This window comes from Neoarius graeffei, chromosome 24, assembly GCF_027579695.1.
Source record: "Neoarius graeffei isolate fNeoGra1 chromosome 24, fNeoGra1.pri, whole genome shotgun sequence".
NCBI lineage: Eukaryota > Metazoa > Chordata > Actinopteri > Siluriformes > Ariidae > Neoarius > Neoarius graeffei.
The window spans coordinates 8,618,757-8,643,899 of record NC_083592.1 but is presented as its reverse complement, the minus strand read 5'-3'; the positions used below and the strand labels follow the sequence as shown (position 1 = coordinate 8,643,899).

General features: G+C 41.5%; 2 protein-coding genes across 5 annotated transcripts in view; one reads left to right on the top strand and one right to left on the bottom strand.

Annotated features, from left to right (window-relative positions):
- The window catches only part of LOC132872884 (uncharacterized), a 36,579-nt gene extending 27,744 nt beyond the window's left edge, over window positions 1-8,835 (bottom strand). For 2 of the 3 annotated variants that reach the window (XR_009651503.1, XM_060908001.1), the window contains exons 1-2: window positions 8,731-8,835; window positions 4,373-4,615 (exon numbers count right to left, since the gene is read on the bottom strand). Coding sequence is in view for 2 of the 3 variants with exons in the window: in XM_060908001.1 (XP_060763984.1) it covers window positions 4,373-4,615; window positions 8,731-8,800 (313 nt within the window). In the remaining variant the exon portion in view is untranslated. Of the gene's footprint in view, window positions 1-4,372; window positions 4,616-8,340; window positions 8,446-8,730 lie in introns of all 3 variants that reach the window. The other variant, XM_060908002.1, reaches the window with a different exon arrangement.
- Window positions 8,836-16,536: 7,701 nt separating this feature from the next.
- Window positions 16,537-25,143, top strand: part of LOC132872877 (popy class I histocompatibility antigen, alpha chain E-like) — a 31,427-nt gene continuing 22,820 nt past the window's right edge. For both annotated transcript variants that reach the window (XM_060907992.1, XM_060907989.1), the window contains exon 1: window positions 16,537-16,775. In XM_060907992.1, coding sequence (XP_060763975.1) covers window positions 16,652-16,775 — 124 coding nt within the window. In that variant the 5' untranslated portion in view covers window positions 16,537-16,651. The remainder of the gene's footprint in view (window positions 16,776-25,143) is intronic.

Sequence of the window (25,143 nt, the reverse complement as noted above, 5' to 3'; positions counted from 1 at the left end):
TGAGATTAAGCAATTTTAGATTTTTTTCAACAACAAGGTTATATCTGTGTTTGGCCACTGTAAAAAAAAAAAAAACCACGCATTCTCGTTGAGCCGAGTTTAGGCTTTAGAGCTCCGTGAGCTGAAATGTCAAAACACTGATGTCCCAGGGCTCAACACTGAATGCAGCCATAAATGAAAATAAGTATAATGAGTTGCATATTAAGAAACTAAAAATTGCAATCATTGGCAAATTATTGTGGTGTAAAATATATATACACAGTACCAGTCAAAAGTTTGGAAACACCTTCAAATTCGATGTTTTTATTTAAAAAAATTTTTTCCCTACATTGTACAACCCCGATTCCAAAAAAGTTGGGACAAAGTACAAACTGTAAATAAAAAAGGAATGCAATAATTTACGAATCTCAAAAACTGATATTGTATTCACAATAGAACATAGACAACATATCAAATGTCGAAAGCAGTGGCGCCAGCAGAAAAAAATTCTGAGGGTGGCTAGTGGGGGCTAGGCAAATTCTTGGGGTGGCATAACCGACCAAAAAAATAAATAAATAAATAAAAAACTATTTATTGATATACTTTATTTATATATTTAAACACTATTATTGCAATCACACTTTAATTATATTAACTTATAACATATTTATATATTATTATAATAGAACTCTTGCAGAGGGAAGGCTGAAATGCCGACAGGCGTAACAGAAGGCAGCATCTTTACTTTGGGAGTACTCCAGCCATTTATGGACAGCGTACCACTCTTTCATGAAGCTCCTTCTCTGGCTGCCTAGAAGGGTCCGAGGGAAGAATTTCAGTTGTGGCTGATTGGGTCCCTCTGCTCTTGACTGGGATATGTCTACAATAAACCACAAAAGAGAGAAAATTACTATTATTTATTTAATGAAAAAGACAGAAAAATAATCTTTACTCAGGAAGAGTAAACACCAATCTACATCTGAAAACAAATAAGTAATGACAAGGTAAAATAATATACTCATCATTACATTACTACTAGCATCAATTTTAAGCTCTTGTGAACAATTTCCATTTGTGCCACTCATAATCAATTTTCAATAGCCTTTTCTAATTTCTACGAATTCCAACTTAGTGCACAGGATACAACCATTTGCCCTCATATTCAAAGCCCTGTGTTGTGGATTCTATTAACATCTGGTTGAAGCATCACAACTAAAATCAATATGACCTAATACAAGGAAGATGTATACATCCAACCCAATTTTTGTTACTAATTTCAGAATAGTTAACTTGTTCAGTGAACAAGTTATTTTGAAACACTTAATGCAGCACAACATCAAGGCCAATGGATTACTGCTGGTGCTATCTTAACAGACACATCCAATTCAGTAGCAGAACGTTACCTGCAGGCCCAGGAATCGTTGATTCATCGTGTGCACCTTCTGTCCCTGTTCTCAGAGAACTTCTCACCCTGGACTCATCCTCACTGCGTACTTCTACATCTGGGTTCTGCTCCTCATGAATATCACTTTTCTCCCCAGTAGTAGTTCCACTCTTGCCGAAAAAATGTGCAATATCTCGTTTTCGTTTCATCCTCTGTACTAGATTGACAGCAATTCAGCAAAGTGGTTAGTTAGCTATGCTAACTTTTCCGCTTAGCATGCTAACTTCAGAGAGCATGCAAACGACTCACACATTCAGTATGCACATGTATAAAGTATATCCATGTATTTCCACTAAAAATTGTACTGCCTAAACACTACAAACACTGTATACCATACATACCTACACAAGTCGTCTTCAGAATTCGTTGAATCGTTGTATTCGTTGTAGTTTTCCTGCTTCCATGCCATCAGTTTCCAAAATGACTTTCCACAGCTCCAAACATCGACGGGAGGGGGGGAGGTGAATGGAGCAACGCTGCTGCATCTACTTTTAGATGGGGCGAAGGGACCCCATTGTGCTCTGTTTCTTATTCTTACTATTGTATATTATTATTGTTTTGGCTTTTGTGTTAAAAAAACTTTTCACATCATTAACTTAGTGTTGTGATTTAAAATATATTTCCTAGCTCTACAGAAATCCAATGCGCCTCCTTGTGGTGGCTAAAAGGGTGGCTCAGAGTAATCTGGGGGTGGCTGCAGCCACCCCTAGCCACCACATGGGGGCGCCCCTGGTCGAAAGTGAGACATTTTGAAATTTCATACCAAATATTGGCTCATTTGAAATTTCATGACAGCAACACATTTCAAAAAAGTTGGGACAGGGGCAATAAGAGGCTGGAAAAGTTAAAGGTACAAAAAAGGAACAGCTGGAGGACCAAATTGCAACTCATTAGGTCAATTGGCAATAGGTCATTAATATGACTGGGTATAAAAAGAGCATCTTGGAGTGGCAGCGGCTCTCAGAAGTAAAGATGGGAAGAGGATCACCAATCCCCCTAATTCTGCGCCGACAAATAGTGGAGCAATATCAGAAAGGAGTTCGACAGTGTAAAATTGCAAAGAGTTTGAACATATCATCTACAGTGCATAATATCATCAAAAGATTCAGAGAATCTGGAAGAATCTCTGTGCGCAAGGGTCAAGGCCGGAAAACCATACTGGGTGCCCGTGATCTTCGGGCCCTTAGACGGCACTGCATAACATACAGGCATGATTCTGTATTGGAAATCACAAAATGGGCTCAGGAATATTTCCAGAGAACATTATCTGTGAACACAATTCACCGTGCCATCCGCCGTTGCCAGCTAAAACTCTATAGTTCAAAGAAGCCGCCGTATCTAAACACGATCCAGAAGCGCAGACGTCTTCTCTGGGCCAAGGCTCATTTAAAATGGACTGTGGCAAAGTGGAAAACTGTTCTGTGGTCAGACGAATCAAAATTTGAAGTTCTTTATGGAAATCAGGGACGCTGTGTCATTCAGACTAAAGAGGAGAAGGACGACCCAAGCTGTTATCAGCGCTCAGTTCAGAAGCCTGCATCTCTGATGGTATGGGGTTGCATTAGTGCGTGTGGCATGGGCAGCTTACACATCTGGAAAGACACCATCAATGCTGAAAGGTATATCCAGGTTCTAGAGCAACATATGCTCCCATCCAGACGACGTCTCTTTCAGTGAAGACCTTGCATTTTCCAATATGACAATGCCAAACCACATACTGCATCAATTACAGAATCATGGCTGCGTAGAAGAAGGGTCCGGGTACTGAACTGGCCAGCCTGCAGTCCATATCTTTCACCCATAGAAAACTTTTGGCGCATCATAAAACGGAAGAAACGACAAAAAAGACCTAAGACAGTTGAGCAACTAGAATCCTACATTAGACAAGAATGGGTTAACATTCCTATCCCCAAACTTGAGCAACTTGTCTCCTCAGTCCCCAGATGTTTACAGACTGTTGTAAAGAGAAAAGGGGATGTCTCACAGTGGTAAACATGGCCTTGTCCCAACTTTTTTGAGATGTGTTGTTGTCATGAAATTTAAAATCACCTAATTTTTCTCTTTAAATGATGCATTTTCTCAGTTTAAACATTTGATATGTCATCTATGTTCTATTCTGAATAAAATATGGAATTTTGAAACTTCCACATCATTGCATTCCGTTTTTATTTACAATTTGTACTTTGTCCCAACTTTTTTGGAATCAGGGTTGTAGAACAATACTGAACTCATCAAAACTATGAAATAACATAGGGAACATAAGGAATTATATGGTAAACAAAAAAAGTGTTAAAAAAACGTTTCATCTTTTAGATTCTTCAAAGTCATCACTATTTACCTTGATAACAGCTTTGCACACTATTGGCATTATCTGAACCAGCTTCATGAGGTAGTCACCTGGAATGCTTCTCAATTAACAGGTGTGTCTTGTCAAAAATGGAATTTCTTGCCTTCTTAATGCATTTGACACCATCAACCAGTGAAGAGTAAATAATAAAAATACAGTAAATAGCCCTGTTCAACAACTGTAGTAATCCATATTATGTCAAGAACCACTCAATTAAGTAAAGAGAAATAACAGCCAGTCATTACTTTAAGACATGAATTGTCTTTTAGTTAATTAAAATAAAGAAAAAACATTGAATTTGAAGGTGTTTCCAAACTTTTGACTAGCACTGTATATATATATATAAATAAATTCAGGACATGCCATTATAGAAAAATAACCAACATCCTTTTCACCATACCACCCTATTGATTAGCATTTTTCTCTGACAGCATGAGACAAAGTGTCTCTTACATAGTTTTCAAATGTTACCATGCGGTCATTTACAATTATTCATTCAGTAAATGAGTTAAAATACAATTACGGCACAGTTAGGGGCTTCAATCAGAGGTTGCATAGTGCACAGAGCACCTCTCTTTACCACTCCGTGTGTTCATTCTCACCTCTAGTATGATTAGAGAGTTCCATTAGTCGATTCAGATGATGTTTGAGGTCCTCATGTTCACGCTGCAGCAATTCTTTTTCACTCTTCCGGTAATCTGGTTTATCAGCATAGATCTTCTTTATCCACTTGGTCTTTGGGATTATCTCTCTGTCAAAGTGTATAAACTGCTCTCCATCCAGCTCAGCAGTTGTAAAACAACCTTCTGGACCGATGGTAGTCTTGTACTGTAATATATGATTAGCTGCAAAAGAGCAAAACACAGTGGTTTAAGTTCTGCTCTGCTCTTTCCAAATTCTTAAATGATTCCTGTGTAACTCGTACAGAATTCAGTGAATGTTTTCCCATGTAAACTTTATTCCATGACCCTGACCGAGTGACTCCTCCACCTCATAGTCCTCCTGATGATGAGGCCTGTGGTAAGGGCCACTTCTACCTTATTCAGCAGACACTGATAGCACACTGGAGAACATCTCAGCAGCTCGCACACTGAGAACAGAACAGGAGCCACTGTGGATTTATTTGGACCCAACGTTCACTGAACCCTTTGGCAGGTATACAATGAAATGTGTGCCAAAACTATTGATGGTTCATTCTTATTAATTCACTCCCAGTGTAAAACCTTATTAGAGCAGGACACCATGCGGTGGTCAGACCCGGGACACAAATTCACTTCCTTCCAGATCCAGGACACTCTGATGTGGCTTTATAACTCACACGGACAAAGCATCCAATAAAACTCTCATGGACCCCACCCACTGTAGAGCTGATTATTACCGCCTGTTACTGAGAACTAGTGATGGGCTGTCTGAAACTGAGGCTCTGAAGCACGTCTCGAGTATAAGGGGGCGTGCCAGATGAAGCCCTGCTTTGAGACGTGTATCGTTCAGAAGAAAATTACATGACTGATGACAAACGAGGCCTCGGTTTGTTTGGTTCAAGTCAGAGTTTCATCCTGAGCCCGCACTTTGTGGGTTGTTTGGTTAGAAAGAATATTGTAGAGAATTTTTAAAAAACTTTGATGAATATTATACAACATTTGCAATTTGTATGATTAAGTAGGAGTGATGGTGTTATCAAATAATATTAGTATACTAATTGTCGTAGTGGTAATACTCACACACACACACACTTTTTTGTAAATTTTTGTCTTTATTTCATTTCTTGCCTTTATTCCAAAATGGAGCCTGCACACGAGGAAATATTCACATATGTGGGAACATTTTGAAATGGTTCCTCCGAATAAGGTTTGTAGCTGTAAATTGTGACTGTCATATTTTATTAGAACAAGATTTTATCATCATGCACAATTATATTCATATTACATATCCATGGTTTAAGGTGAAGTGCTCACTGTGCCAGAAAGAACTAATGTATAACAAGAATATGTCATCAATGCTAAGGCATTATAGAGCTTTTCATGAGAATGATCAGCCTGCCAACAGACCAGGCACAAGTGAAAGTCAGAATCTTTTTTCTGTTTCAGTTGGGTCATCAAAATCAAACTATGTTTAACTGAAAGATATCATCTTTGTGTTATAGATTCCAGAAAAACAATGATAGATGAGGCCTTGGTTAATATGTTTATTAACAACACCCAGCCATAGTCAGTGGTGGAAGACGTGGGCTTTAGGGAGCTCGTGCGCATGCTGGAGCCTACTTATGTTCTTCCTACTTGGAAAATGTGTATTTAGTAAAGTAGTTAATGCATTAGTAAAAAGTAATTAATATAAATATTTAACAATCTATTTCCACATCATTAGGCATTAAAGGCCATGGGAGACGAAAAATATCAAGAAGCCAAGGAAAAAGCCTGAGCAACACTGCAGAATGCAGAGGCAGTCAGCCTCACCTCGGAGATATAGACATCCATGAATATGGAGGCTTACCTTACAGTAACCTGCCACTTTATCGATAACAGTGACAGACTTGGAACAATTTTGCTTGGAGCAGAACATTTTCCAAACAGTCACACAGTAGAAAATATGGCTCTGGCAAAAATAAAACTGATGGAGGAATGGGACATAAAAGAAAAGGTGAAGTGCCTCAATGATGCTACACCAAATACAACACCTTGTTGCAAGGCATTGCCTGCGAGACATGCTGTTTGCATCACGCGCACAATTTAAAGCGAGACGGCCTTTCGATTTCATAAAATCGGTGAAATTTAAATCCCTCTGAAATTTGGTCATTGTAATATGACGAATAAAATTGGAAGCCTGTGATTCGAATTCAGTAGCTTTCAGTCCACTAAACAAAAATAACTGGGTGTCGGAAAATTCTTATGACCTACACTTGAAAAATCTGAAAAGCAGTGTAGCTTTAATAGTGCAAAAGTCATTTGACCATGTCCCAGCCCTTAATGACATTTACGAGTATATACATTAATGTATTTTATATACATTCCTTAGATGACATACGTACCAAAGTCAGAATTTTTTTTTTCCTGGACAAGTACTATGATGAGAGAGAGACTGTGCCAGGTACAGAAACACATGTAGAGGCAGAGTCTAAGGCTACGTTTACATTATGTCGAATCAGCGGATCATCAGATTAATGTTCTTAAAACGATTCGCGTTTACACTAAAACCGTTAGCCGTGCACACAGCAACACCAATACGCGGATACGCTCGGCTCCGCAGGCATCCTGCGCTCCAGATCACTCCGCCCTGAACAGCGAGTGCCCTCTGGAGGGTGCGCACTCCGGCCCTGCGCAGCTCACACAGCGCGCGAGTGAAGTGAACAAGCCACGATTCGGGACTGAGCCGCTGTGTGTGTGATCCCAGCGCACATCACTTACCACTTGCAAGTGGAAGGATGGCAAGCCTAAAGACAATCATAACTACACAATGGGCAGTATTTGCATCAGTATTTGCAGTATTTTCATACTTTTATACTCTTTAATGAAAGGTGATACAAGGCGGAAGTCCGCGCCGTTTTTCAGCAGTCGCGTCACATGACCAACGCCAGCGAATCAGGAAGGTGGATGTCACAGTGATGTTGTCCAATGAGACGCCAGCTAGAGCTCAGCACAGCGTATTCGCGTATTCTGAATGTTTACACAGCACCGGAGCTGACACGATCTGGATTGAATACGTGGACGCTGGCGGATTCCCGTTTCCTGGCTTTTCCAGGGGGATTAATGTAAACGGACAGTGCGTCCGCGAAGAAAACGAGACAGATACGGTCTAATGTAAACGTAGCCTCAAGATAACTTTTTAAGCAGATACATGCTGGAACACATTAAGGACAGAAAACCAGTTGGAGCAGCCCTGACATCTTTAAAGGCAGACATTTCTCCAGTTAACGCCCATGAATATGAGGCTATTAGAGATAGTTTACATGTTCTGGCCCCAATCCACCAGCCTACCGTGGAACCACCCTTTTCTCCTTGGATAGCTGCTTCAAAACGTCATACCTTTGCTAAAAATGCTACAGCACTTTATACTGCATGTGTCAGAGAGAATTAAAAAAAAATAATGTAGCAAAGCAGATGAGTGACAACCTGGTACAATGTAGAAGGGAAACTCTGCCTCCAATGGAGTTACTTAGTGTGATGACAATGGCAACCATGCTGGAGCCGAGGTTTAAAACCACTGGGGTTCCTCAGCCAAAACAAGATGCATGAAGCAGTAAAGTAACTGAAAGTAGTGTGTGCAAATATAATTAAAACTGCTGAATGTGCTAGATCCAGCGAGCCCTTAATCCAGCTGCCAGCCTCCTCTGAAACACTTGGGGGTGCAAACAGCTGTAGTAAGAATTAAAGGCTTCTGTTCATTTGTGTTGTCATATGACTAAAAATATTTTAAAAAAGTAATGTGAAGTATTTTAACCATGCAAGTATTTTATATACATTCCTTAGATGACGTGTGGCATTTGCTGGACAGCACAGTGAATCAGAGCAGAAGAAGCTCAAATGCCTCTGTTGATTCAACAACAGAAGTGGAACGTTACTTGGGAGACACCAACCTTCCAAGAATTGAGGATCCATTTGTATATTGCAGTAAACAAAAACATGTGTACCCCCACCTTGACCAGCTGGAACTTAATTTTTTTTTAAATGTTCACCAGAATCTGAGAGAGAGAGAGAGAATAAAAGTGTAGACACCAAATAAAATACAGGCACATAAAAAAATATTTTAAAATGGAACATTGTACAAATGTATTGTACATGCAAAAAATAATGTAAAGTGGCAGAACATTGATGTGTAGAAATTAACCCATATTGTACATGTCTGTTAGCAGCAGGTCTGGAGTGAAGCTGCCACGCCCCCTCAACACACCTCAGCGCCTTATTCGCTCCTCACACTGATACCTGAACAGAACTCACAGTGAAGTTTAGAAAACTCTACAACTCACCTGCCGATGGTCCAAACGAACCGAACAACAAGAAAATGAAAAACATTTTAGTTGAAGGGAACTCTTGCATCCCCACCGGATTAATACTGTGTGTGATGAAACTGGCCAGGGGGCGGGGCTAAGAAAGTTGGGAAATAATAAGATGGAAGCCACCAAGATTCCTGCCCAGGCGAGCAGCGTCACGTGACTACAACTAGCGCTTCATTTTCTTCCAAATTTTTCCAAATATAAACGTAATGCACAAATAAATAGCCTTAGTGAGGCGAGTGGAAAGTAAAAACGAAAAAAAGAACAAAAAAATGAAACAAAATGAAACCAAGTTTTACTTGTCACACGGCTACAAATTATACACAGTACAATATGCAGTGAAATGTGTAGTCACTTAAATCCACTGACTGTGCATAAACACTAAAATATAGATAATAAAATAAAAAACCCTCGCAAATCTTGATAAAATGATAAAATAATAATAAATTAATAATAAAATAACGAAAAATGAATATATATATATATATATATATATATATATATATATATATATATATATATATGATGTTCAGGACTTTTTCTTGAGGAAATTTTCTCCAGAGGGGGTGGCACGGTGGTGTAGTGGTTAGCACTGTTGCCTCACAGTGAGAATGTCCTGGGTTTGAGCCCAGTGGCTGGTGGGGGCCTTTCTGTGTGGAGTTTGCATGTTCTCTGCATGGGTGTGCTCTGGTTTCCCCCAAAGACATGCAGGTTAGGCTAATGGTGGCTCTAAATTGACCATAGGTGTGAGTGTGAATGGATGTTTGTCTCTATGTATTAGCCCTGCTGGTGACTTGTCCAGGGTGTACCCTGCCTCTCACCCATAGTCAGCTGGGATAGGCTCCAGCTTTCCAGCGACCCTGTACAGGATAAGCGGCTACAGATAATGGATGGATGGATGGATGGATGGATGGATGGATGGATGGATGGATGGACCTGTACATAGCACATTGCCATAATTATCTTTCATCTACACAGCATCTATCTATTACATGGACGTCTGCTTAAATGGGGCGGCACAGTGGTGTAGTGGTTAGCGCTGTCGCCTCACAGCAAGAAGGTCCAGGTTCGAGCCCCGTAGCCAGTGAGGGCCTTTCTCTGCGGAGTTTGCATGTTCTCCCCGTGTCCGCGTGGGTTTCCTCCGGGTGCTCCGGTTTCCCCCACAGTCCAAAGACATGCAGGTTATGTTAACTGGTGACTCTAAATTGACCATAGGTGTGAATGTGAGTGTGAATGGTTGTCTGTGTCTATGTGTCGGCCCTGTGATGACCTGGCGACTTGTCCAGGGTGTACCCCGCCTTTCGCCCGTAGTCAGCTGGGATAGGCTCCAGCTTGCCTGCGACCCTGTAGAACAGGATAAAGCGGCTAGAGATAATGAGATGAGATCTGCTTAAATGCTCCCATCTCATTGTATTAATATTCAACACAGTGCTGTGAGATGTCCATGTAATATATTTCCTCAGACCTGGGACAGCTGTCTCTGAGAACCAGGGAAGTTTTGGAACCAGGAAGTGGCAGGGTCAGTTCCGCCAAATTGCTCTTTCAGGGCCACATCTGTTTGGAGATCGATCGGTTAAATCTGGAGAGGTCCAGCATTTGCCCACTTGAAGTGCTGTGCGAGTTCCTTTTTATAGACCCCTTTCACTGATGTCACCCGGAAACGGAAGTAAACAGACCCTGCGCCATTTTGGAAGACCAACAAACTCGTGATTAGGGGGAAATAACGGCAGCGGTATGTGAACCCACGAGAATAAAGTGGAGTGGCAAACGACTTAAACAAACAAATCTGAGCTGTTTTATTTATGATTTATTGGCCCAACAGTAGACTTGAAAGAAACCTGTGTGAGACTTGGCAAAAAACTGTGGATATAATGGATAAGTCTGTGCATGATCTGTGGACACTTTGAGGTAAGCAAACGCAAGAAATTCAGATTTAAAACATGCTAAATTGGCTCCAAGTTGATAACTGTATGAGGAGCAAGCCTCCCAGACTTCTACAATTTAATAATAATAATAATAATAATAATAATAATAATAATAATAATAATAATTTAGGATGGTTTGGGGCTTAATTGCTCTCCCTCCTATTCTATAAATAAAGCATAGTTGTTGTGTAGGCATATATCATAAATACATATGTATAATTTGGATAAATTAATCTAAATTATGGATACCTTAATAGTAACAAAAAGTATTAATTTTTCAACTGAAAAGATATATTATTAAAAGATATATATCAACAAGATTACCTTGGCCATAACTATGTGTAGGTTATTCTTAATAACAGCTGTAATATCACGAACCAAGCCACTAACAACATAATTGTAAGCCTGTAGCCCTTTGTAGGCTTTCAAGTCATCAGCAGTGTAGGCACTGGGTGTAAACAACAAATAGTTTACAATGTCTGGGTAGCAAACAGATGGCAGAAATGGTGTCCGGTCCTCCTTATGTTTCCATTCTCCCTTGCCGCGAGTCTTATCATATGGGTCAAACCCATCAATCACAGCCAGTTTCTCAACATACTGTGCCCTTTCTGCAGCTGGTAATGTACTCACATAACCAGAATTATCAGCCATCGTGTCACTTTACTCTCACTCGTACTTTGTTTTATATTGTGAGTGCATGTACTTGGTCTTCCAATATGGCGCCTAACAAAATCTCCCGGCGCGGTGACGTCATGCGGTAGCCCTCTATAGCTGACTTATAACCATTTATGAGGTCTGAAATCATAAAGAAGACAAAGAGTGACCTGGATCCTTTGCAGTTTGCTTATAGACCATTTTGAGGAGTTGAGGATGCCACAGTCACTTTAATGAACCTGCTTCTTAAACATCTTGAGGGAAAGGGAACACATGCAAGGCTTTTATTCATTGATTTTTCATCTCCTTTAAATACCATCCAACCCCACATTTTAACAGAGAGGCTTTTAGAACAATTTAATCTAAGTTTTAATCTTGTGGGCTGGATTTTAGATTTCTTAACAAATAGAACACAGAGAGTGAGAGGGAACGGTACTCTGTCTGATCGGGTCTGTTCCTCCCCTGGCTCCCCACAAGGATGCGTTCTGTCACGTCTCCTGTTCATTGTTTACACAAATATGTGTCATAGCAGCAGAGATGGCAGATACATTTTAAAGTACAACCCTGATTCCAAAAAAGTTGGGACAAAGTACAAATTGTAAATAAAAACGGAATGCAATGATGTGGAAGTTTCAAAATTCCAGATTTTATTCAGAATAGAACATAGATGACATATCAAATGTTTAAACTGAGAAAATTTATCATTTAAAGAGAAAAATTAGGTGATTTTAAATTTCATGACAACAACACATCTCAAAAAAGTTGGGACAAGGCCATGTTTACCACTGTGAGACATCCCCTTTTCTCTTTACAACAGTCTGTAAACGTCTGGGGACTGAGGAGACAAGTTGCTCAAGTTTAGGGATAGGAATGTTAACCCATTCTTGTCTAATGTAGGATTCTAGTTGCTCAACTGTCTTAGGTCTTTTTTTGTCGTATCTTCCGTTTTATGATGCGCCAAAAGTTTTCTATGGGTGAAAGATCTGGACTGCAGGCTGGCCAGTTCAGTACCCGGACCCTTCTTCTACACAGCCATGATGCTGTAATTGATGCAGTATGTAGTTTGGCATTGTCATGTTGGAAAATGCAAGGTCTTCCCTGAAAGAGACGTTGTCTGGATGGGAGCATATGTTGCTCTAGAACCTGGATATACCTTTCAGCATTGATGGTGTCTTTCCAGATGTGTAAGCTGCCCATGCCACACGCACTAATGCAACCCCATACCATCAGAGATGCAGGCTTCTGAACTGAGCGCTGATAACAACTTGGGTCGTCCTTCTCCTCTTTAGTCCGAATGACACGGCGTCCCTGATTTCCATAAAGAACTTCAAATTTTGATTCTTCTGACCACAGAACAGTTTTCCACTTTGCCACAGTCCATTTTAAATGAGCCTTGGCCCAGAGAAGATGTCTGCGCTTCTGGATCATGTTTAGATACGGCTTCTTCTTTGAACTATAGAGTTTTAGCTGGCAACGGCGGATGGCACAGTGAATTGTGTTCACAGATAATGTTCTCTGGAAATATTCCTGAGCCCATTTTGTGATTTCCAATACAGAAGCATGCCTGCATGTGATGCAGTGCCGTCTAAGGGCCCGAAGATCACGGGCACCCAGTCTGGTTTTCCGGCCTTGACCCTTGCGCACAGAGATTCTTCCAGATTCTCTGAATCTTTTGATGATATTATGCACTGTAGATGATGATATGTTCAAACTCTTTGCAATTTTACACTGTCGAACTCCTTTCTGATATTGCTCCACTATTTGTGGGCACAGAATTAGGGGGATTGGTGATCCTCTTCCCATCTTCACTTCTGAGAGCTGCTGCCACTCCAAGATGCTCTTTTTATACCCAGTCATGTTAATGACCTATTGCCAATTGACCTAATGAGTTGCAATTTGGTCCTCCAGCTGTTCCTTTTTTGTACCTTTAACTTTTCCAACCTCTTATTGCTCCTGTCCCAACTTTTTTGAGATGTGTTGCTGTCATGAAATTTCAAATGAGCCAATATTTGGCATGAAATTTCAAAATGTCTCACTTTCGACATTTGATATGTTGTCTATGTTCTATTGTGAATACAATATCAGTTTTTGAGATTTGTAAATTATTGCATTCCGTTTTTATTTACAATTTGTACTTTGTCCCAACTTTTTTGGAATCAGGGTTGTATGCAGATGACTCCATCATTGTCAGTCTGCTGAAGGACAATGAAACCTGCCATGGTCCAGTCATTCAGGACTTTGTTCAGTGGTGTGACGAATCCTTTCTGCAGATGAACATATTAAAAACCAAAGACATGTTAATTGATTTTAGGAAACTCCCCCAGGCACAGGAACTTACTTTTATAAAGGGTCAGAAAGTAGAATGTATTGAAACATAAGTATCTTGGCATAGTCATTGATAGTAAAATGACTTTTGAGGCAAACTGTGAAGCTGGATATAAAAAGGGGAGCCAGTGTCTGTTTTACCTCAGGAAACTGTCATCATTTCACATTGACAAAACACTGCTGACCCTGTTTGATCATGCTTTTATTGAATCAGTTTTATCTTTCTGCTTGGCATCTTGGTTTGGAAATCTGTCGTCTAAAAATAAGAGGTGCCTGAACCAAATAGTGAAGTGGTACAGTAAGCTGACGAGAGAGATGCAGTTAAATCCAGAATCACTGTACTCCAGACAGGTACAGAGGATATCTGGATCAATTTTAAAGGACACTTTTCACCCACTACATTGTGAGTTCCAGCCTCTCCCGTCAGGACGTAGATATAAAGTACCACAATGTACCACTGAGTGTTATAAAAACAGTTTTGTTCCTGCTGCCATAAGCCTTTTTAATAAGTCCTAGCTTTATGTGGGGTTTTATGTGTTGATGTTTTTATGTTTTAATGTTGCGTTTTATGTCACATGTTTTTTTAAATAATTTTTTATGTTGTATGTTTATCACGCTGTGTTTTATGTTAGATGTTTTAAGTGTTGTTTGGCATGTGTGGAAGAGAAAGCTGACACTTCACTGCAAAACAAGTTTACCTTCGGGTATGAATAAAGTTACTTGACTTGACTTGTCTTGACTTGAATCCTGATTCACAGCTCCACACATTTTACTGTCAGCAATGATTTTTTAATGTTAACCTCAGCCTTACTATATTTTACATCCATATTTATTTCTATTTTTCTTGTTGCTCCTTTTGCATATCTGTCTGCCAGCACATTTCCCTCCACACCAATATGTGCAGGATATTCACCCCCTTTCATATGAAACCCCTAAATAAGAGCTGGTCCAACCAATTCACTTCATAAATAAAATAATTAGTTGATTAAGATCCACCTGTGTACAATCAAAATGTCACATGATCTGTCACATGATGTCTGTATAAATCAACCTGTTCTGGAAAGACCCTGACTCTGCAACACTACAAAGCAAGCAACATGAAAACCAAAGAGCCTCCAAACAGGTCAGAGACAATGTTGTGGAGAAGTATAGATCAGGGTTGGGTCATAAAAAATACCCCAAACTTTGAATATCCCACGGAGCACCATTAAATCCATTGTAGCAAAATGGAAAGAATATGGCACCACAACAAACCTGACAAGAAAAGGCTGCCCACCAAAACTCACAGACCGGGCAAGGAGGGCATTAATAAGGGAAGAAGATTCTCTGGTCAGATGAGACTAAAATTGAACTTTTTGGCCATCATGGGAAATGCCATGTGTGGCACGAACTCAACACCCTGAGAACACCATTCCTACAGTGAAACATGGTGGCAGCAGCATCATGCTGTGGAGATATTTTTCATCTGCAGGGACAGGAAAGCTGGTCAGGACTGAAGGAAAGATGGATGGCACTAAATACAGGGCAATTCTGGAGGAAAACCTGTTTGAGTCAGCCAGAGGTTTGAGACTGGGACGAAGGTTCACGTTCCAGCAGGACAATGACCCTCAACATACTGCTAAAGCTACACTGGAGTGGTTTAAAGGGAAACATTTAAATGTCTTGGAATGGCCTTATCAAAGCCCAGACCTCAATCCAATTGAGAATCTGTGGCATAACTTGAAGATTGCTGTACACAACGCAACCCATCTAACTTGAAGCAGTTGGAGCAGTTTTGCCTTGAGGAATGGACAAAAATCCCAGTGGCTAGATGTGCTAAGCGAGTAGAGACATACCCCAAGACACTTGCAGCTGTAATTGCAGCAAAAGGTGGCTCTACAAAATATTGACTTGGGGGGTGAATACCTATGCACACTCCACATTTCTGTTTTTCATTCTTAATTATTGTTTGTGTCACAATAAAACAACAATTTGTACCTTTAAAGTGGTCGGCATGTTGTGTAAATTAAATGGTGCTAACCCCCCAAAAATCCATTTTAATTCCAGCTTGTAATGTGACAAAACAGGACAAACATCAAGGGGGATGAATACTTTTGCAATACACTGTACACTGCAAGGACAACAGGAGCTTTGGACACACTGTTTGAGTGTGTGATCTATAAAACACACAAGGACTAGCTTTTCACCTGATGGACATTTATTGTATTTATTCCACATGAATAATGAGACAAGTCTTTTCTTTCATACCGGACTGAAAGAAGTCAGTCTCAGTGATGTGAAAGTAAAGCCACACCCATCCTCTCTACATGAATAATGTAAAAAATATTGGAAATACTTAACAGAATCCATTTTCATAAATTAAAGGTTTCATGGTCACTGTACTGAGACAAGTGTTGTCTTTTACAGAGGGTTGAAATACTGTAATCTGTCTCAGATATCAGTCGGTCGGGTTCAATGCCCGAACTGATAATCTGCATCATTGGTTTTTCTTTGGCTAATCAGACACAAGGTATGCCACCACTCTTGCTGGAGCAGTTGGGGGTTAGGTGCCTTGCTCAAGGGCACTTAAGCCAGTCCTGCTGGTCCAGGGAATTGAACCAGCAACCTTTTGGTCCCAAAGCTGTTTCTCTAACCATTACGTAGGCTTCCCCTACTGTCTCAGATATGTGTTTTCTAAAGTGTTTCTATCAGGAAAAATATCCATATGATCAATTTTCACAACCTAGTAAAAATATTTCAGATGGTCAGCTATACTTCGACTGTAATTGTTGTGTGGGTTTTTTTTAAACAGAGACCTGAAATTGGTTAATTAATGTGCGTAGTGTGGTGTTCAGCTTTATTTTGAAATTTCTGCTCAGAGCAGAAAGATAATGAAAGTAGATCGGCAGCAGATATGCAGTGGTAGTTTTACCGACAGTCTAAAGATCTAACACACTGCCTTCTTTCCAGTGTGTTACCGCCTATAGACAGGACTTTACTCAAGTTTAGTTATGAAATTGTTTATTTTTGTTTATTTTGCCTCTTTGCTGGGAAATGTTGGGACTGTAAGATGGAGCTCGACAGTTCCAGAAGTTCTGCTTTTTCTCCTGTTTTCTGTTCATCCTTCATCAGCAGGTGAGTTTAGAAATGTAAAATATCAACTCATTGAAAGCTGTATATGTGTCAGTAGTGACAGAGTGTAAATTACACAGCTCACTCCGGGGAATAAAGAAGTGTAATAAGGTACTGAAGGTGTTTATCAGGGGCGCCAAAGATTTTCTTTTGAGCTGTTTGACTTTTCAGTGAGGTTTTTCTCTCTGCTCTGAAATTGAGGGTTTCCCCTTAATGTGTTACCAAGGAGGTTGTGTTTTCAGTTTGTGTGTTTGTCTCTAAACAGGATTATGGAAAAAAAACTACCAGTCTGATTTTCATGAAACTTGGTGGAAAGGTGTCGCAGGGGCCAAAGAGGAACCTGTTACATTTCAGAGTGGATCTGAATCACAGGGCAGCTTGATGAATTCAGTTTATTTGTCCCTCATGTTATGACATTTGGCCTTGATGGAGGTCTGAGCTCTCTGAGTGTCCTTCTCATTTCTACTGTCACACTGCCAACACACACACACACACACACACACACACACACACACACACACACACACACACACATGCTCAGTAGCCACTCCACGACTGTTATACTACCATTTTGTGTTAAAAACAAAGTGAGATATTCAGCTCATGGAATAGAGATATAAGGTTCACAGGCTAGCCTCCATAAATGCACTAAGCGTAAGATATGACACAGTGAGGCCACAGTCAGCGCTTACACACAAGCAGCATCAGCACCAGACAGACAGGTTTGTGCACATTTCCGCATTCCATCCATGCAGCCAGTCACCAGCACCTCGACTAAAGAATCCACAGTGTTCCGCTCCATAGACCTGATGTTATCTCAATGAGCTTCACAGAGAGAGAACTATAAGAAGGCAGAATTTTGCCTCAGCTGCCAAATGCATTACATTTAACATTTATAATTGGCAACAGAGGAAAAATATCATGCGGGATAACAAAACGTGTCTGTAATTGATTCTCCACATGTGGACAATTATGAAATAAACGAATTATGATATGCATTGTTGATTATAATTTTCCCTCAGATGAGGAGAGTAATGGGGGCAGTGCTCTGTTTACCCCACAGTAATGCTGACTGTGAGACAGGTTTCTCTCAAGTCAGGGAGATAGACACAGAGCAGAAAGAACCTGAATGCAGACACACTGACCTGCCTACTGCAGTGTAACATCAACAGACACTTGCTGTGACGTGCAACCTCGTGAAGCTTTGGTGCTGAGCGCGAAAAAAAGTTGCCATGGAGTACATTTATTCTGAAGCTTTATTGTTATTAATATTGAATAAAATTTACTGGGATATATAATTGTTAATTATCATTCAAATTTTCTTTGGATCTTATAAGGATTTTATACGGGAAATAAGGATTTTGGAGGTTCATTATACAGGTTTTTTCGACATGTATGAAGCAGTGAAATAAACAGCGCTCCATTTGCTCATGGAACAGCGTTTTTAATGCTGCCCAGTCTCACCAAGGACGGTGTAAAAAGTGACGTGGTCTGAAATGATAATGATCTCCACCCTGTGGTGGGGTAAAAGGACCCTGTAGATAAATGGTTGCTGTCAGGGAAGGGGGGCGGTGCTGCCACATCCTCCACACGCCTACGTGTGTGTATTTATATTTTATGCAGCTTTATACTTCTACTCCATGAGGCTCTATCACAGAGGGAAATATTCCACAACATCTGTCTGACACTTTTAGCCCCTAGTTACTTTTCACATTACATTTTTAATTCACTGGAAAACTCACTGTCACACAGATGTGAATGTTAATGACAGTGACCCCCCCACTGCCTCAGGGTACTTTTACTTTTGATATTTTAAGTAAAAAGGTTGGTGATAAGACTCTCATACGTTTAGTTCAGTAAGGTTTTGAATGCAGGACTTTTACTTATAATGGAGGATTTATATAGTGTGGTATTACTTTTACTCAAGTACAGGATCTGAACACTTCTTCCAGCACTGGTGCAGGCCAGCTGTCAAGAACAAGTTGGTATCAGAAACTGGGAGTCTCTTCTTCAAAGAGAAAGGCTTTATACTTCTTAAATACTGTGATAATTTGATCATTTATAATTAAAGCCTTATGTTATGGTCATTAATAAATCAGTCTAATGAGCATTAAGTGATGGGTGAAGTAGTCCATGCCCCATCCCCATTTACAGCACCCCCTTACAGAAAAAGTCCCAGGAATGGGGCGAGGACGGGACACAGAAGGGAGGGGAGAAAGAGAGAGAGAGAAGAGAAGACGTCGTCGACTGTCCTGCCGCCGGAACAGCCGCCAAATGATCCTCCGCCAGTCCTACTGCCTGATCCAGCGACGCCGGGCGGTGGCACTGAACCCACTCCGCGGTTCCTGCTGGTAAGCGGGCGATGAATTGCTCCAGCACCACCTGATCGATGATTCCCTCGGCGTCCCGATCGTCGGCCCTCAGCCACTGCCAGCAGGCGTCCCGGAGCTGCTGGCCGAACGCGAACGGCCGGCCGACTTCCTCCAATCGCAGCGCGCGGAAGCGCTGGCGCTGTTGTTCTGGTGTGCGCCCCATGCACTGGAGGATGGCCCGGCGGAGGTCCGCGTAGGCCAGCCGGCGGTCGGCAGGGAGCTGTAGCACGGCCAGCTGTGCCTCTCCCGTCAGGAGGGGGAGGATGCGCGCCGCGCGCTGCTCCATCGGCCACCCCGAGGCTTCGGCGACCTGTTCAAACAATGTGAGGAACGCCTCAGGGTCGTCCTGCGGGCCCATCTTGGTCACGGTGAGGGGAGACGGGCCCGCGGCCGGGGCGCTGGTGGACCCCGCCGACGCGAGGAGATGCCGGAACGCCTCGTGATCTTCCTGCTGGGCCAGCACCAGGGCTTCGAAGCGCCGCTCTTGTTCCTTTCGGAGCGTGACGAGCGCCTGGTGCTGGCTTTGCTGAGCCGTGGCGAGGGCGTGGACCAGGTCAGCGAACGGGGAGGATTCCATGGGGCTGCTGGGTTGGTGCTCCACCTTTCCCGGGTTTCGGCACCACTGTGGAATGTCCCTTATGTGTAGGTGGAGCACAGAGGACGGCAGGACAAAGCTTAAGGTACGTAACAGGCTGTATTGTCAAACTTTTCAGTTTAACAATATTTCAGCGACATACACGTTGTGTTCTCGTCCCGGGAAGAGCTCTCCTCTGCTCTCCCTCTGTCTCCTTAAATAGGGCGCGGTTACTGGGAAGACACACAAACACAGGTTAATTACTGTCAGGTGTAGTGATTCTGCCACTCACCTTCCCTGGCTCCGCCCTCCTGTCACAGACCGGCGCTTGACCACGCCCCCGCTGCCACAGGGTATAAATACCTTATAACCTTCGGGTATAAATAAAGTTACTTGACTTGCCTTGACTTGAATCCTGATTCACAGCTCCACATATTTTACTGTCAGCAATGGTTTTTTAATGTTATTCGACAGATACAGTGCCCTCCACAATTATTGGCACCCCTTGTAAAGATTTGTAAAAAGGGTTAGAAAAAAAATCCACCTTTTGGTGAAGCCGCTTCATCTCACACTGAAAACATGAGAAAAAGCCAACCTTTGACTGAAATAAATTTAGTCAAAGAAAAACAAATCCCTCATCAAAAGATTATTATTTTCAACAAAAACTCATGTGCTGGCGGCACGGTGGTGTAGTGGTTAGCGCTGTCGCCTCACAGCAAGAAGGTCCGCGTTCGAGCCCCGTGGCCAGCGAGGGCCTTTCTGTGCAGGGTTTGCATGTTCTCCCTGTGTCCGTGTGGGTTTCCTCCGGGTGCTCCGGTTTCCCCCACAGTCCAAAGACATGCAGGTTAGGTTAACTGGTGACTCTAAATTGACCATAGGTGTGAGTGTGAGTGTGAATGGTTGTCTGTGTCTATGTGTCAGCCCTGTGATGACCTGGCGACTTGTCCAGGGTGTACCCCGCCTTTCGCCCGTAGTCAGCTGGGATAGGCTCCAGCTTGCCTGCGACCCTGTAGAACAGGATAAAGCGGCTAGAGATAATGAGCTGAGATGGGAACTCATGCCAGTATTGGCACCCCTGCATTTAATACTTTCTACAGTCCCCCTTTTACCAGTAAAACAGCACAGAGTCTCTCCTATAACATTTTATAAGGCTGGAGATACAGAGCAGGGCATCTGAGCCCATGCCTCTTTACACAATCTCTCCAGATCATCCAGGGTCCCTGGCCCTCTCTTGTGCTCTCTTCTCTTCAGCTCACCCCATAGGTTTAGACTGGGGTTCAGGTCAAGGGCCTGAGATGGCCAGGGCAGAAGCTTGATTCTGTGCTTAGTGAACCATTTTTGTGTTGATTTGGATATATGCTTCAGATTATTGTCCTGCTGGAAGATCCAATAATGACCCAGTTTTAGTTTCCTGGCAGAGGAGCCAGATCCTGATTTAAAATGTCCTGGTGTTTCAAAGAGTCCATGATGTCATGTACCCTAACAAGGTTTCCAGGGCCTTTGGAGGAAAAACAGCCCCAAACATCGCAGAACCTCCACCATATTTTACAGTTGGGATTGGTTTCTTTTCATTGTAGCCATCCTTCTTTTTACACCAAACTCACCGCAAGTGTTTATTGCCAAAAAGCTCCACTTTTGTTCCATCACACCAGAGAACATGGTTCCAGTCAAAGTTGTAGTAGTGTTTCACAAACTTCAGGTGCTTATGTTTGCAGTTAACTGACAGAAGAGGCTATTTTTTTCTGCCAAATCTTCCAAATAATCTCTTTTTATGGAGGTGGAGTCTGATGGTGGTTTTGGAGACTTGGAAACCCCAAGATTTTACTTTTTTGTTTGTTTGTTTGTTTTATAATTCACCAACAATGATCCTTGGGGATTTTTTTTTTTGCCTCTTACCCTCCTCACTGTATGTGGGGGCAAAATAAACTTGGGTTCCCTTCCAGGCAAATTTGTAACAGTTCCATTTGGTGTCCACTTTTTTTTTTTTTAATTATTATTGCTCTCACAGTAGAAATGGACATTTTCAGGTGTGTAGCTATTTTTATAACCATTCCTTGACTTATGAAGTTCAACACACTTCTCCCTCATTTGGTTTGTGTGTTCTCTTTCCCATGTTTATGGATGACTAAGGGAATTTGGCCTCTGTGTCACCTCATATTTGTTCCCCAGTTCATAAGGAATTCAGGGATTACAGCTTGAAAGTTCCTACACACTCCAATCAACGCAAACATCTCATCTCATTATCTCTACCCGCTTTATCCTTCTACAGGGTCACAGGCAAGCTGGAGCCTATCCCAGCTGACTACGGACGAAAGGCGGGGTAGACAAGTCAACGCAAACGTACAATTTAAATGGAAAACATGCTTCAGTTACATTCTGTTTACTGTCTTTTCCAGGGGTACAATAATAGCGGCACATGTGTTTTTGTTGAAAATAATAATTTCTTGATGAAGGATTTGTTTTTCTCAGAATAAATTTATTTTCATTAAAGGTTGGATTTTTCATACTTTTCAGTGTGAGATGAAGCGACTTCACCAAAAGGTGGATTTTGTCTAAACCCTTTTTTACTAATCGTCATAAGGGGTGCCAATAATTGTGGAGGGGTCTGTGTAAGCCGATGTCCGATTTGCTCTGTTTCTGGGTGCTGTCCAATCGCAGGGCAGAACACACACGCTCCCTTTGGTTTCCATAGTTATACTGGCACCTACTGGTCATACCTGGGAACTGCAATATGAACAGAGTTCCAGTGATGGACATCCACATGGCCGGGATTTCTCCTGCCCAATGCTCTCTCTATGAACATTCTCAGAGGAGGAGGAGGAGTGGACATGACACCTTGACCAGCTGGCACTTCAATTTTTATATGTTCACCAGAATCCTCAGTACCATGTGTGAGAAGGTGTTCTCTAAGGCTGGGGAGGTCATTTCTAAGAAAATGAACCGCCTTGATCCACACACAATGGGAAAAAAAAATCTGTTCCTCAACAAAACTCAATAAAAGTTCTCCTAAATGTTACTCAGTGCACTGCACGGCTGCAGTAACCCTCGCAGTCCCAGATGCGTGTTTAAGTGTCTAAATGGAGTTGCAGAACACAATCTGAATTTGATTAGGCATCAAGATCGACAAGGCTAGAACACAAGAAATAAGGATAAACTCAGGCTCCCTAAAACTCGGAGGAACTGGGCAAATGTTTGTATTTTTAAGCATAACTTTATTTTTACGTACTAGATATTCATAATGGGCGGCACGGTGGTGTAGTGGTTAGTGCTGTCGCCTCACAGCAAGAAGGTCCGGTTTCGAGCCCCGTGGCCGGCGAGGGCCTTTCTGTGCAGAGTTTGCATGTTCTCCCCGTGTCCGCATGGGTTTCCTCCGGGTGCTCCGATTTCCCCCACAGTCCAAAGACATGCAGGTTAGGTTAACTGGTGACTCTAAATTGAGCGTAGGTGTGAATGTGAATGTGAATGGTTGTCTGTGTCTATGTGTCAGCCCTGTGATGACCTGGCGACTTGTCCAGGGTGTACCCCGCCTTTCGCCCATAGTCAGCTGGGATAGGCTCCAGCTTGCCTGCGACCCTGTAGAAGGATAAAGCGGCTAGAGATAATGAGACGAGATGAGATGAGATGAGATGAGATGAGATATTCATAATTATCATAATTTAGTTTTTTAATGTATTTATTGCTCTAAACACTATATTTATTAGTAGTTTTAATTTATGAGGTTCTTTCTGGAAACCATGATAAAGTTTCCTCAATAAATATCATCATCATCATCATCATCATCATCATCCAAGCACTGCTATCCTTCTTTATGTTTATGTACACATTTTTTTATTGTGGAGACACGATTATACTGAGCATAAATTCATACAAGGAGACAAGAGAGAGAGAGAGAGAGAGAGAGAGAGAGAGAGAGAGAGAGAGAGAGAGAGAGAGAATAAAAGTGTAGACACCAAATAACATGTAGGCACATAAAAAAGAAGTTATTTATATAAATACAGGCTCAAAGCCCATCTGTGACAGATAAGGGATCACAGACATATACTGTGTCTTACAAAAGTATTCATCCCCCTTCGTGTTTGTCTTGTTTTGTCAAATTACAAACTGGAATTAAAATGGATTTTTTTTTGGGGGGGGGGGGGGGGGGGGGGTTAATCACCATTTAATTTACACTTTAAAGATGCAAAATTTTTTATTTATTTATTTTTTTTTACTGTGACACAAACAATAATAAAGATTCAAAAAATCCCCCAGAAATCTGGAGTATGCATAGGTATTCACTCCCCCCTCTTCTTCTTCTTCTATATTGTTTTATGGCAGTTGGCAAACAGCTTTTAGGTGCCAGCCTAACCCTAACCCAGATTTTACAGCTTTTACCGGCACCTTCTGGACTGGAGTGTGAACCAGAACGTTTACTAGACTATTGTGCTAAATTCTCCTAACAATTCCTGTATCATTTAAAAACCTAAAAATAGCTCTATATCCCACATTATCTGACCTCAACTGCAACATCTCTCTGATACCTAGTTTCGTTTGATTCCTTTGAAGCGTCTTTTTAAGTGTCTGTCTCTCTTGTTGATATCAAGGACAATCCAACATCACATGCTCCACCGTTTCCTGTAGTCCACAATGTTCACATCAACCATTAACATGCTTATCCATTATGTTAATGTACTGTTCAGATCAGCGTGACCAAACCTCATCCTTGATATAATGCCTTCCTCCTTTCTATTTCTGTTGCTTCCTCTCATTTCTCCTACTTTCTTTTGAATGCTGTAGTAATATCAACCCTTATTTCTCCTATCCCACTCTTCCTGCCATTTCTTTCTTATTTCTGTCTTGATTATACTTTTAACCTCAGCCTTACTATATTTTATATCCATATTTATTTCTATTTTTCTTGTTGCTCCTTTTGCATATCTGTCTGCCAGCACATTTCCCTCCACACCAATATGTGCAGGATATTCACCCCCTTTCATATGAAACCCCTAAATAAGAGCTGGTCCAACCAATTCACTTCATAAATCAAATAATTAGTTGATTTAGATCCACCTGTGTACAATCAAAATGTCACATGATCTGTCACATGATGTCTGTATAAATCAACCTGTTCTGGAAGGACCCTGACTCTGCAACACTACAAAGCAAGCAACATGAAAACCAAGGAGCCTCCAAACAGGTCAGAGACAAAGTTGTGGAGAAGTATAGATCAGGGTTGGGTCATAAAAAATATCCCAAACTTTGAATATCCCACGGAGCACCATTAAATCCATTGTAGCAAAATGGAAAGAATATGGCACCACTACAAACCTGACAAGAGAAGGCCCCGCCCACCAAAACTCACAGACCGGGCAAGAAGGGCATTAATCAGAAATGCAACAAAGACACCAAAGATAACACTGAAGGAGCTGCAAAGATCCACAGCGGA